Raw genomic sequence first — 14,302 nt, 5'->3', positions numbered from 1 at the left:
ATGTTCAGAAGACTAAAATGTCACTGAAGATCACTTCATGAAAACATTTACTTAATGTGCTATTAGAATGCATAAAGGATAGCATAGAAATAATGCTTCTCTCTAATGGCAATATATGAACTCATCAGTACCTTAAACACTATAATCCAATCTTGGAAAGAATAAAAAAAAATAGAAGACTTGGAGAAAAGTGATAAAAAATGAGACAGAACTCCACAAGAGGTGAGATAAACAAGCTTTTTTGAAGAATACAAGTACAAAGCATAAATAATTTCAAGGTTGGGAGCTCCTAAAGACATCCATCTACTGAAAGAAAGATGATGCGTTCAAAACCGAACAAAAGGAGGTTCTTCTCTGTGTCTTACAAGCTAACTCAGAGGCAAGGAAACCAGTAAGGACCATTTCAGAGGCATGCTACTCTCTACGCCCTGAACAGGTGCTATGGCAATTACTTGGTTTATTGTCAGAAGCAGCAGCTTGGTTTAATCTCAGAGTTTGGTTTTGATATGGAGTAGCATCACCTGGCTGAATGGCTGGGCACAGTAAGGAGCAATGGACACTGCATGAAATGCAAGCAGAACGCTACAAATGCATTCTCCAACATTCAAAAAGAAGTGAACAATGTAGCAAGTCAGTTTTCATCTCAATGTCATAATTTCTGGTCTCTAGATAACCTATTAGCTATGTGCCAATTCTGCTTTCTACATTAAAAACTCTTATTACACAAAAAGTACTATTTTGTTATTCAAAGTACTGTACATCATGTGCATCACCCTCACATAATGTCACAACTATGTTTAGATGAACAATTCTCAATTATTAGAGTAAGAGACAAACTTGGGAACTATTTGCTCTAAGATGATTGTAAGACATGTTCTCATAGACCTGAGACCAAACAGCACTCTGACATTGTGCAAGTTTGATCATTTTAACTTGACATATTCCTGCCTTACCCTAAATCTCTAGTATTACAGTTACCTTCAAACAATATGCAAGACTCCTAAAAGCTATTAAAATCTATTCTGTAACACCTACATTTTCCTGCATTTCTTCTTTGGAAAGCATGGAAGAATTGCTAATGTAGTGAAGGAAAGCTTTGAGTAACTATTTCTCAGTTAATCTTCTGAAGCATACCTGCATCTCTTTACTTACCTTGAGGGGGAAATACGGCAGACTAAATCTGCCAAGGTTTGGCTCGTCTCTCTGAATGCGTTACATTACTTGAACAAATGGAGCAACTAAGCAGCATTCTACAGAGTAGGAATTAGAAAGATTATCTTATTTTTGCTGCTAACCTGTAACATGGAGATTCTCTCTTTTGCTTACAGTACATATCGCAGATTAGGACCACTGCTGCGATAAAATGAAAAGCAACTGCTAAGCCCTTTTGTATAGTACTACCATAAAAACAAAGCTACTAAAATACAACTTAATTTCATACTGATAAAACAAACTGGCAGATTGAGACAAAAACATTCGCTGTTGTACGCACACACAGATAACTGCTTTGTGACTTTCAGTATCTAAACAGACTGAGGATGACCTGATCAGACCTGGCAGAGTGTACTTATCCAAAGTTTGTACCATAGTATGTAATACACTTCAACTCAGTTAAAAGGCGCTGGTGTTTCTCAATAAATGTCTGCACAGGCAAATGAGAAGAGATGGAGAACAGAACACTGTCTTTGGACCATGCATAGGCAATTTATGCTAAACACACTGAGTGCAGGACAGAAGCAGGATGAAAAGTTTACCAGTTCTCTTCAAAATATGGCTACTAATTTTTTTTCCCCACTTACCCTGTATGTATTTGCTATCAATGTCAAACAAGACAGCAGTGGTCTCCCCCCCCCCCCATCTGATCTGACCAAAGAACCCATAAACGCAGAGGCACTGGAGAGCAGTGGGATTTCTACTAGAAATTATTCATAGGCCTAATAACACAGGTATGTTAGTAAGAAAAACAGTTGTGGTGGGGTTTTTTGGTTTGGTTTTTTTTTTAGAACAGGTTAAATAAAAAATAGCTACAGAGGTTCTAAAAATTCCACCTGAATTCACCGAGGAAGCTGTCAGCAGGGAGCTCTGACAACAGCCACCACCTTTGTGGTAGGTAAGGGACACCAGAAGAAAAACATGTGGGGAAGCTATCCTGTGGCCACGTTTGAAAAATGCTTAATGCAACAGTACATTTCAAATGCACATTGCTAGAGGGACACAGGATTTTTACAGAAGCCCTGTGCTGTCCACCAACACAGACTGTACAACTGCTAAGCACGTGCCGTGGTGAGATGGGCAAGCAAACCACAGCCCGCTGCCAGGGAACCAGCGCCAGCTGCCCCACGGCGGGACCGGCTGAGCTGAGGGGTGGGAGCCAAACGCCGACCAAGTGCAGACGCCCTCCCCTCCTCGCACCCAGCGGGGGGAAGAGGGCTGCTGCCTTTGCAGGTAAAGATCGGTAAGGCATAGGAGGCTGGAAATCGGATTGCTGCTTCAGCTTTCTGAAGCTGACAACGTGATATGTGGGGTTTTAGTTGTGCGATGATTTTTACTGCAGGTTTATCTGACCAACATATAAAATGACTTGTCAAATTAACAAGGGGCAAAATCATCATAATGCTGAGGCCTGCCTACAGGTTTAGTTGCATTACAAGCCATGGCACTTCAGTTTTATTAACAGGATATCACAGCAGTAATCATAAGAGTTAAAATTTTGAAGTGAAAATATATTCATTTTTGTGTGTTCAGTGATGTTCCATATACTTATGAAATCTGAAACACCAAATTAAGAAATTCTGAAAACTTATGGGACTTTTACACCGCACTTCTGATGCTCCCACTTCTCATTTCACAAAGGGTTATCCACCTCTGATTCAGAGCCTTTTCCCTAGCGATGTTTTTAAAGGGATGTATTTTGATTTGGGGAAATTGTTTCTGAATACATAACCTCATTTTTACCCACCCCCACAAAAAACAAAAGCTAGTTTGCTAAGATAAACGAAAATAAAATCCAAACACGATCCAAACCATCATGGACTTGTGACAGCGCAGAAGACTGTAAGCAGTATTTTGGTGGGCTAATATGCAGTATCAGACAGCTACAAACTGTACTTCAGAAACAGTATAAAAGCAGGAGGGACCACAAAGGATCTAAGGTGCAAGAAAATAATTAATTACAAATGATGACACTGTCACCCATCCCATCCTCTTCACTGATCATACCAAAGAATAAGTCTTCTTATGTAACCACTAAGACAGAGTTGTTTGGGGGTTGGTTTTGTTTGTTTTTTTTTTTAAAGTCATTTGGGCACTTCAGTATCTTTCTGATAAATGTACCACACCATTACTTTCATAAATCCACTTCGACCTCATAAAATTTCGAGGGCTATCCAAAAAGAGAGGTCAACGAAAGATAGTTATTTAGATGCTTTATCTGATATTAATCCCACATCATCTCATCCCATGTATTTTTAAAGTAGCAAGATAACACTGCAATTTGTTAACATTTCCCCTGCTTTATGTATGAAAAGTCTTGCATACTGCTGCAGAAATAACACAGATAACATGGACTAAAGCAAATTGGGATAGCAAATCTAAAATGGCCATAACAGCCATAACAGCCAAATATAATTCCACACAACTTTTGCATGAGTCTAGGTTTAATTTGCTTTACAGGACAGTTGGCCAAACAATGACATTGATCATAAAAATATCTTCTCCATTAAGCAAATATCATTTTTCTTTCCAAAAGAAAATTCAACATATACTCTGAGCATTCAGTGGCTCATTTTCAACATCAGGCCACACAGATTTTTCTTAACAAAACAAAGCAATTCAGTTAAAAAATGCAGACCAATGTAATGACATAGTCATATTGCTTTTGGCTATGTTAACTTTAAAAACCATGCCAATTTAGCTATTTTTCTTTAGATTTTATTAGAAAAAAGCAGCAGATCAACATTACAATTCAGAGTCTAATCTAAATATGCACTTGACAATGAAGCACATCCGAATATGAAGTGAAAAAGGATTCCAGAAAACCTTTGGTTTTCCCGATATCCTGCTACCCAAATCATGTAACTTTTCTTCTGGCTTTCTGATGACTGAAATCAAACAAGGAACAAAAGATTTATTGCTATGAAAACAAAACCATAGTACAGTAGTATGAGTCTTGGGCGCTAACTGTGTTGTGTCAAGTTAACTTAATAATTTCAAAGTGTACTTAAATCTTTTGTTTGGCCATGAAAGTCCATAAGCTGACTGACCCAAGTATAAACTGAAACGGCAGGTCTGGACAAAAAAAAAAAGTTAGACAGCATGTTAACCTCCAGTTTTCAGACAGTAACAAAAAGATACAATTTCAAGAGCCAAGAAATTAAAATAAAAAAAGTGAAAAAAGTTGATCTGACATTCAAGAGCTAAGTTTATTCTTATGCTCATTTTGTTTGTGCCCAAAATAATTTTAGACCCACCAGAAAAAAAAGTATTTATGGACTATCACACAATTGAAAAAGAGAAACAACTGCCTTTCGACTTGGATATTTTTCCCCACTGAGGTATAAAATCTACATATAAATTTGATACTTCACTATAACAAATTGTATTTTTCATAGTTCTGATTTAGTTTCCATTAAACCCTGTTTACTTTTTGTTTTTAAACCACAGAATTCTTATTTCATGTTACTGAACCTGGTTTCCAGCTCTCATTTATTTGTGGATCTATATTTAGTAGTCTGGTTACCACTGCTAACCAGGAAAAAAAAAAATTCTTGGAACTTTCTTCATTACAAAAGCACTTTCAGCAGAGGTTACTGATGTGCAAGCAAACTACAACGATATGCAGCTCTTCAGAGAGACTATTTCATTGATTAAGTTTCCACTGTCCAAACGTTCTCTAAATCATTTGCTGGAAGAAATTCTTTTGATTTTGTAAACATCAGTGGGCACAGTTTCACTAGTACATGTGGTAGTTTCACATCCTTATACAGGAAGGCTGGTTCACAGCTACTGAGAAGCTGCAGGAGTTCTAACAGCTGACGAACTGCGGATTCTGCCGAGCAGAAGTTTCTTCTGTTGCTACTTAAGAGTGTAGCCAAAGTATCAGCCGAGGTAGCCCAGTCAATCCTTGCTTTTCTTTAGAACCTCTCAGAATATTTCTGGAAGGGTGACGTTGCGAAGCAGCCACTGCTGGGAGCGGCTGCCATTGCAGTCTCTGATGCTGGGGACCTGGCTGTCCTCTTCGGTGGCTTTGTCCAGGCACTGGTTACTGTTCACATGCAACAGGGTTAATTTCTTGAAGACAAAATAAAAAGAAATTAGTTTTACAAAAATCACCAGGTATAAGCTAACCAAAAAGTTTTTAGTGGCTGTTAAAATTCTTCTATAGCTAAGTAGGAACAAGACAAGACCCCTTAGTTACTGACTCCAGATCCCAATCCTAAAGAACCTGAAATACGCTATTGATGTGTAGATACTAAAACATTGCTTCATGAAAAACAGAACAGCCTGAACTTTTAAATGATGTTCTTTATCAAGCATTATCCACCATTCTTTAAATAGGATTATACAGCTAGGGATCTTTGAGGAGTTAGAAATTAAAATTTGGTAAGATATACAATTTCAATTATTAGTCATAGTAGTAGTTTTGGTCAGATCAGAAGAACACATTGAATATGTATTTTAACGTATGCTTTTTTTCCTCAGTTGGGGACACAAAACTGACCTTACACTATTTTCTTTTAGTACTATGTTATTTTTAAAAATAAGTATGTTCTTTTAAAAAAAAAAAGTGAACAAATTCACGTGTGTGTATATCTTTTCCAATACCCCCTAGTCTTACTTATGTCATCTTCCATACACCACTCCGTCTACCTCGGCACTATCCTGATGGAGACGAGATCTTCTGAAGTTGCATTTCTTGCCACTGTACTACAGATACTCATCAACTTGTCTATGGTACTGACTGGCATTACTACCAGTATTTCTTTTCTTACTCAGCAGCACAAGCAGGACACTGGAATGACTGAAAAGTGGCAGAATAGGCAGGCCTTATGTGCACAAGCAGCAAAGAATAAAAAAACCAAAACAAACAAAAACACCCCAAACAACAACAATAACAAAAAAAAACCCCAAAACCACCAAAACCCAAAAAAACTCAACAAACCAACAAAAAAAAAAAAAAAAACAAAACCCAAAAACCCTGAGCACATCAATCTCCTGCACTCATACAGCAGCTGACAAATGAAGAAGAGAGTTGGAGCAGACTGAAGTAGACAGATAGCTAACACAAAGCTTCAACACCCCCCTCCCTTCTTTTTCTTCCTGGTAGACAAGGGGCTTCTTACATGCCTCCTGAACAGAGGCAGTAGGAAAAAAAAAAGCTACAGAAAAATCACCCAACTGTGTGGGCAGGAGTTCTAGTTAAATATTCTCTAACTTATTTTTGTTTTTCATTAGCCAGCTTTCAGTAAAGTTCTGAAGATTGTATCTAGATTTTCCATTGACAGAATAAAGAGAAAAAACACATATGACCAAATTTATGGCTGAGGATTGGCACAGGGGAAATCTGTTTTACAGTCTGTGGCAATCACTGCAAGACAGACTATTGTGATTGGGTGTCTAAAGATGCAATGTTCTTATCGTTGATAAGGTAGAAAGAAAATAAAAGACACTTGCTGTTTGGTGAATCACTGCATGTAGTGACTTAAGTCAGGTAAACTAACTACATTAAATACAAGAATGAATGGTTCCAAAGCCTCAAATTTAATCATTTCAATTAACATTTAGTCCTGAAAGCCTTCAACAGCTTTCTTCAGTCTCCTATCAGCAGTTGCTAGCAGTGTGCCGACATCCTAGTAGAGATCCACTGTCTTCCATGTTAACTACCATCCTAATAAAAAAAATCATCACTCATACATATTTTCTTTTAGTCTTAAAGGCTGTAGGTTTCGTTAACACCTCAGCTACTAAAATCCATAGCAAGTCTATTTAGTTAGAAATACCTCCTCCCACCCCACCCCCCTTTATTTTTGATCTTTTTCCCCTTTTAAATCAGTGAAATGACTTGTTAGTAGCTAAATATCTACATGTTCTCTTTATAAAAGAGTCATCCTGATTACACTGGCAAGATTCTTCTTCCACAAATTGTCTCGCAACTGTTTTTTGCAATAAGTGTTTTTAAATTAACAAGCTATTTATTTCTAACTAGCCATGCTGTTAATCAGAGTTCTTGACTTCACTACTCAGTCACAACATTGTTTTCAGAGCTTGTAAATCAAATTAATGATGAATGGATCAACGGTCAATGATTTCTAGGTCTGGCAGTTCAACATATGAACTTCAAAATAAATTTGAACATCACGTACACAAAAGAGAATGATTAAAATAAAGCTGTTTTAAGCATCTCTACCTTAAACATACCACAATTAGAAATGTAAAATCTTCCTTATAATTTTGGGATGCTTATTTTTTTTAATTAGAAAAGTATTTCCCTGAACATTGTGCAAGATTAAGCAGGTGCTGAATTTATCACAGGATCATCAGCATGATCTTTTACTGGTCCAGTGGACACCTGGAATACGTTTCCATTGTTGATCTCATCGTAACGCAACACTACACTAGCAGACTATCTTTCTCCAAAGGATCCAAAACACATTGAAAATATTCTTCTAAAATCTGCCCCAAAGCTCACCAGCCCATTACATCATTCCAGATGCCCACTGAGTGACTGCACCATGGATTAATGACAGAGGGAACAGAATCCTGACTTTCTTTCCTGTTTTGACTGTCAAATAGGGGTCTCACACTGGAACATGCTGCTCTGTAGGCTCACATAAAAACACAAGTTGTCTCATTTTATTGTCACAAGTCATTAGAAGACTTACCACTGGATCATATTCCCAAAGCTGATTTCCTTTTAGATGGTGGCACTTGAGCATCGTTACTGGGCCATTTAGTTTGGATACATCTAAACACAAATCATCTGTTCGAATTTCTTTGTTGGCAGTATATGAGAAAACCTAGACAGAATGAGAGGAATGAGGGGAACTGAAAAAAACCTTCAACTAAAAGATTCCTGGGGCAGGGGGAAGAGGGAATATTTGTGCATTATTTCATTAATATCCACTAACTTTTCCTCCCACACACACCTCCTTCAGCATGTATAAAAAGAATTTTTGGGGGTTTAGGGAATAAATATAAACACTATATGAAAAAGCTCTTCAGACAAAACTGACATTCTAGAATTGCAGACTGCTTGCTGCATAGAAACAGGAGGATCCCCAACACAGGTAATCTTCATATACCGGAAAACAATTAAACAAAAATTATCAAAGTAGAATGAAAAAAACAGAAGTAAAATTCCAGAACTGACACTCAGAAAAATGTTCACTAAAACCACCATTTCTGTTACAGGCATGGTTTTTTTGAAAGTAACAATGCCAATAAGGAGGTCTAATCAGGAGACAGTTCCAGAAAACCTACAGGAATTGAAGCCTAGCTTATAACAGCCTCATCCTCCCCTCATTTCATTTTTTGCTTGAAAGTTGATCCAAACTCTATCGCAATTAGGTCTCAAAAACCTAGAAATGACAACCAACCAACAAATCTTCTCATGCATTTCCTCTTGCAGGCGTCTTCTTCAATGAGGGTTTCCTAAACTTTACAACTTAAGTATATTTTTAAGATAACCACTGAAATAATCAGAAAACTGTTCTGATGAGAAGTAGCATTCCAAATAATTCAATACATTAAGATCATAAAAAAAAAATTGTCACCTGATTGCCACCCATCCCATGGCAGTTAAAGATTCCAACTTTCTCATTTTCTTTTCTTGCCATGTTATCCAGACATTGATTTGTCTCCACGTTTCTTATCTGGGAGCGAAAAAGAGCACATCACCAAAGGCTGTTGTTTTAGGAAGAGAACTATGCTCATCTCAAACCAAACCAGCATCAGTTCTCTCTGCTATACAACCAGAGGTTATGCAAATGAAATGTAAAACGTAGGAATCATACTACAATGAGAGATCACTATTTGAGCCTCAAACTCCAAAGCAAATGTTCAAGCTACCAGGTTACAGCATCATATTTGTTTCTTTGCTTTCTTTCAGGGATCCTTCCATCCTGAGGACTCGTTTTGCTCAAAGACTCACCTACAAGAACAGACACAATTGAATCCCCATCCCAAAACTGCCAAAAGTTTTAAAGCACTCTCCTAGGCATGGTGGGTTTAATTCCGTTTGAAATCATGAGTGACTGGGTTCAATTTCATCACTTCTTGAGTTACAGCCTTAATCTATAATATATCTAATATTATCTATAGTATTGCTACATAGTAAGCAGACATGAATATCAGTCTCCTGATATTCATGCAGTAGCATGAATACCTTCTCTATTTTGTTAAAACTTTTCTTTTAAAAACAAACAGTACAAAATCACCCTACAACAGGCTCAATATTTGGCTCAACATGACTTGTAGGGGAGAGTAGGTGCCTACTTTTTTAGGACAGCATCATCTGTACTACCTCTGCAGTCACTTCAGAAGCTTTAAGGAAAAACAGAGATGTGACCAGCAAGGCTTAGGGATCACTGGAATTTGCTGGTCACTGAAGAGGGTTCTGGGGTTAAAGTTCAGAGCAGTTTTCAGGCAAAATCCTTGCTTGACCTGGTCTAGGTTTTTTAAAGCAAAACTCTGCTCATACTCTACACAGAGAATGTTAGACAGAAAGTTAGCTATAACTATATATTCCTGAAGGAATATTTCTAAAGCCCTTCTATGTGACTTAATACTATAGTAAAAAAGGGAAAACATTCAAATTACAGTACTGTATACCAAAGTCCAGTTTTCTGCCCCACTGAAGCCAGATATATGCAGCCAGGTGCAAGATATTTGAACTTTGCTGTAGATAACTTGTTTGCACTACTGAGAATACAAACAACTTACTGCACAATGTACTTTACATAGAGTAGATAAATACGTAGGATAAAATCTTACCTCTCCCAGAGAAAAGTAATGGCGTGGAATTTGGGAATCAGGATAAACATTTTCCAGGTACCAGGAGAAAGGTTTGCACAGGAGCTTGCGTCTTAGTCCAAGTCGGGATGATATGTCCCCATAATCAACTTTAGTAACTCCTGTAGAAACAAGCAAGTTTTATTTATTGGCTGCTAGTAAACTTTATATAATTCCACTTAATACAAAAGTGATTAGTATAATACTTCATACTTGCATGGAAGACTTTCTTCTTAGAAAGTCATCTCTACACAAAAAAATTATATTTATTTTTTTAATATAGCATCATGTGGTTTATATTCTCACAGAGGACATGGCAGTCGCTACCTGTGACTTCTTTTTCCAGATAATTATACAAGAGATGGAATCACTGCATCTGTGCTATGCATGACAATTTCTTACCTGTGGTTCGTGGAACAATTTTAATGCAATTGCTTACTAAGTTATCACAGGAGAAAGGCCGAAACCATTACAGTCACTAATGCCATTCTATCCCCAATGGCAACTGGGGTGCGTATCTATGCAGCATAACATAGCAGTCTCCTTCTGTGGAGTAAGGAGAATTTCGTTTTAATTTAATTCTGCAAGCCAGGTACCACCTGCTGGACCCTTCATCATCTGTCTAACTGCACAAAGAAACAGCCGGAAAGCAGCCTTCGTACAGGGAACTAACCCTTTAATAATTCAGTATTTGTTCAATATAACTGCAGCATTTGCAGGAAGTATGTTCACCATTAGGACTGTTATCATTTTTTGTGGTATTTTGCTTGCCTTTTTCTCCTTTGTTTCTCATTTATCAAAGTGGTCGTTCTTCCTGTATCTTCCCACCCCTTTATGGTTGTTTTAATTCCTTCTGAAAATTAATTTGTGCAAGTCACCTCTACAAATGGGTTGAGGAAGGTGTGCATCATCAGTAGATATTTTTGCCTCATGAGAATTAAGCACTGTTGTCATTAATATTCCAATAATATTAATTAAGGGTGGGATAATTTTTCATTTTCAGGCATCACATTCTATTCTTATTTTCCACACTACACTCCATACCACACAGGCCAAAAGTAATACACTAAAAAAAAAAAAAAAAACCAAAAACCCCAAAACAAACAAAAACCCAAACCAAGAAAGAACAAAACCAAGTCCTAGCAATTTAAATTCCCCACACAGACCACAAATATGGCTCAACTGGCCACCACACCTATAGTCCTCCAGCTGCATACAATTTTCAGAAATCCGTCCACTTAGAGGACTGTAAATTACCTCTAAAATTGTTGACCTTTTGAAACTGAGTTTGAGACATTTCTAAGTTGGCATACTGTGTTATTAAATCAACCTGCCAGCAGATGGTGTATTTCTACTCAATTAAGACACATAACTGCATAATTTCAGCTAAATATTTGTAAATATCAACAAAAATATTAGTAATTTCAATATTCCATAAAGAAGAAAATGCTAGCCAGGCTTTTAGGCTGAGGCTTTTTTTGTTTGTGGGTTTGTTGTTTTTTTTTTTAAATGAAAGACTTTTTTAAAAAAAGATGCTGGAGAACTATACTGGTAAGGGAATGAAAGCAAAGGAAAGCTTGTTTTTTAATGAAATTTGAATAGTGTGAATTAAATTTTAAAATCTCCTGGGATAGAACTCCAGAAAATTTCACTCTGGGCTTTTGAGTCACAAAAGAAATCCCAAAACCAAGAACACGCAAGGAAAATAACCCACCAAACCCCACCCCAAAACACTGCCTTATCTTTGCCAAAACAAATATTTCTTCTACACCAACAGGAGCACTCTCACAAGAGATGAAGTAAGAGGAAGGCTGTACCAGCCACAGTTAAGTATGGAGTTCTTCATTCTTCAGTGATGAAAAAGCAGCTGGTGGATGAAACAGTTCTCATGCCAACCTTACAACCACCTTAACATACTCAAAACTCATTCATCAGTTTGCTACAGTGAGCTTCAGAAAACAACACTGTTAAGGCTTCGTCTCATCACCGAACGGCAATAAGAATTAAAGTCACAACCACAAAGAATTAAATGCAAAGTGATACTTGATAGCATACAAGCGTGCTGTTTCTTAAAGCAGTTTATACCATCACCATGTAGAAAGAAATGTGCCAGCTGATTTTCCCTCCATTACAATGAAATAAAAGGTGTGTATTGTATTCCATTTAACCATTTTTAGTCTGAAAGACTTTTTTTAAAATCCTCTCTGAAGTTAGGTCTGCACCAAACCGTACACTGGCACACAGACTACAGTTAGCATCAGGTGAGCAGATAGACTGAATAGCAGAACCAGTGTAGTTGCCTTTAGGGGTTGAATTACTCTATTTCCTAGGTTCCTGGTATGTTATTTACATTACTCAAAACTAGCTTGAGTGCTCCTATACATTTGCACTATACAGTGCAGCAGCAATTACTTATGGGTAACAGTTCTTTTTGGGGACAAAAAAAAAAAAAGGATGCAAACTAGGAAAACTGTAAAATATAAAGTATATAAAAAATTAAGTACATGTCTAAATTATTATTTCCTCCACATACTGATAAAATGTATATACACATAACAGTGATATACACCGTTCAGTGTTTTAGTGCTTTTTAAAGGCTCAGCTAAAAAAATCAAAACAAACCACAAAACCAGAATTAGACCAAACCTTCCTCCCAGAGGACAGTTACGCCAGACTCTACAGGTATGTGAATCATGAGGAAGACATCCATGTCCACTAGTTGTTTTTTCAAGTGTTTTGTTCATTTAAAAAAAAACAAATTAAAAAAACCAACAGAAGTAGTATTTAACAATACTTGCTACTGTTGTCTTTACTCGACCATGCAATACATATATCCTGCCCCCCAAAACCCTAATTACATTAAAAGTGTGGACCTCCCTGATGATTCTATTTGTCACACGGCTTGCTGTTTGCTGTGGGACAATCACATGCTTTTCTTTCCCCACACATATGCTTAAAAATGTACTAAAAAATAAATATTGATAAAGTAAAATCACACCATCGCCAGTTCTTTGGGACAAATGTAAGATTCATCTCAGCACTTGCTTGTGCTGTCACTAAAAGAAGTTTGGTATGCTGTACCAAAGTACTCTGATTAGTAATATATAATGGTCTTTCCTTATACCATTACAAAAACATACATATAATGATGTCTATCAGTAGAACAGCCCTTCTTCAGTTTAACTTTCTTTGCCACCTTGTATTTAAGCTTCCCATCAGCTGTGTTGCAACAGTTCTGCCACCCTCAAAATTTCAAAAGAGCTGAAGATGTGCTTGCCAACTTCAATGTGTGGCAATATATTTATGCTAAACTGCTTTAAAAAAAAAAAGTATGATGTTTTCATCATGGTTATGAATCATCAATCATTTTCAAAAGCACAGTATGAAAACTAGTCTTCTGTTAAAAATCATACAACTTGTTTTTATTTAGGAGTATGAAACTCAATAAGCAATAATAATTTTAAACCAATTTGAATAGCTACATTATTTGCATTCCGAATTAAAGCTAATAGGGAATACGAGCTGAGAACAAGAACACATGGAATCGCTCAGTACATATTTTTAACACAGGCTTAGCTATATTGCAAGATCATGGACTCAGCCCCTTCTCTGTCCTCCCCATTACCCATAAATAAAAACGTTATCCATGTACATAGTGAACCTTGACTTACCATGCCTGGCTAGAGACAAGTACATGCAGTGATTAGAAACCAGGCCTACTGATCCAGTTTTCAGAATAACACATCTATGTATCTGTCTAGATGGCTCTTGCTCAGGTAATTCTGCAATGCTGTCTTTTCAGGCCTTCTGCCTGTCCACTTAGTCCCAGTGCAATGGAAGATACCTTCTGGGACAAACTTTTGATCAACCATAAAATTAATTTCCATACAAGCTAGACGAGGCTCTGCCCAAGCTCACTGAAGCTGCATTTCGGGATGCCTTCAGCTCACCAGCTGGGATGTGAGAGGCTGCTGAATGACAAGGATGCACGATGGACAAGGAGCAGGGGGCCACATGTGAAAGCCGGAACCCAGACTCAAATGCAGCATGGGGAAAACACACCGTCTGAAAGTATCCATGCTTCACTTTTAGAATAAGAATACCAACAAAGTCTATAACTGTCAGTTTATCATTAAGTAGTAGTTAGGAGAAGGTATGGGGGAGGTAGCTATGGTCAGCCAGCCTAATGCTTTGCAGCTGCTGCTGTGGAAAGGGGCAGCTTTCCCTTTCTCAGCTTCAGACTCCTGCCGCACCTCCTGTGCTGACACTGGTGCTAACCAAACCAATAGAGAAC

The 14,302-nt window shown here is 37.4% G+C and overlaps 1 protein-coding gene across 3 annotated transcripts in view; it reads right to left on the bottom strand.

Annotated features, from left to right (window-relative positions):
* Positions 1-3,638: 3,638 nt before the first annotated feature.
* The window catches only part of GALNT1 (polypeptide N-acetylgalactosaminyltransferase 1), a 90,789-nt gene continuing 80,125 nt past the window's right edge, over positions 3,639-14,302 (bottom strand). For all 3 annotated transcript variants that reach the window (XM_075744696.1, XM_075744697.1, XM_075744698.1), the window contains 4 exons: positions 9,991-10,130; positions 8,772-8,870; positions 7,881-8,015; positions 3,639-5,289 (listed from right to left, as the gene is read on the bottom strand). In XM_075744696.1, the coding sequence (XP_075600811.1) occupies positions 5,143-5,289; positions 7,881-8,015; positions 8,772-8,870; positions 9,991-10,130 (521 nt within the window). In that variant the 3' untranslated portion in view covers positions 3,639-5,142. The remainder of the gene's footprint in view (positions 5,290-7,880; positions 8,016-8,771; positions 8,871-9,990; positions 10,131-14,302) is intronic.

The sequence above is a fragment of the Balearica regulorum genome, chromosome 2 (genome assembly GCF_011004875.1).
Source record: "Balearica regulorum gibbericeps isolate bBalReg1 chromosome 2, bBalReg1.pri, whole genome shotgun sequence".
In the NCBI taxonomy this organism is placed as follows: domain Eukaryota; kingdom Metazoa; phylum Chordata; class Aves; order Gruiformes; family Gruidae; genus Balearica; species Balearica regulorum.
Note: the sequence above shows the minus strand (reverse complement) of the source record. Positions and strands in the feature narration are given on the sequence as shown.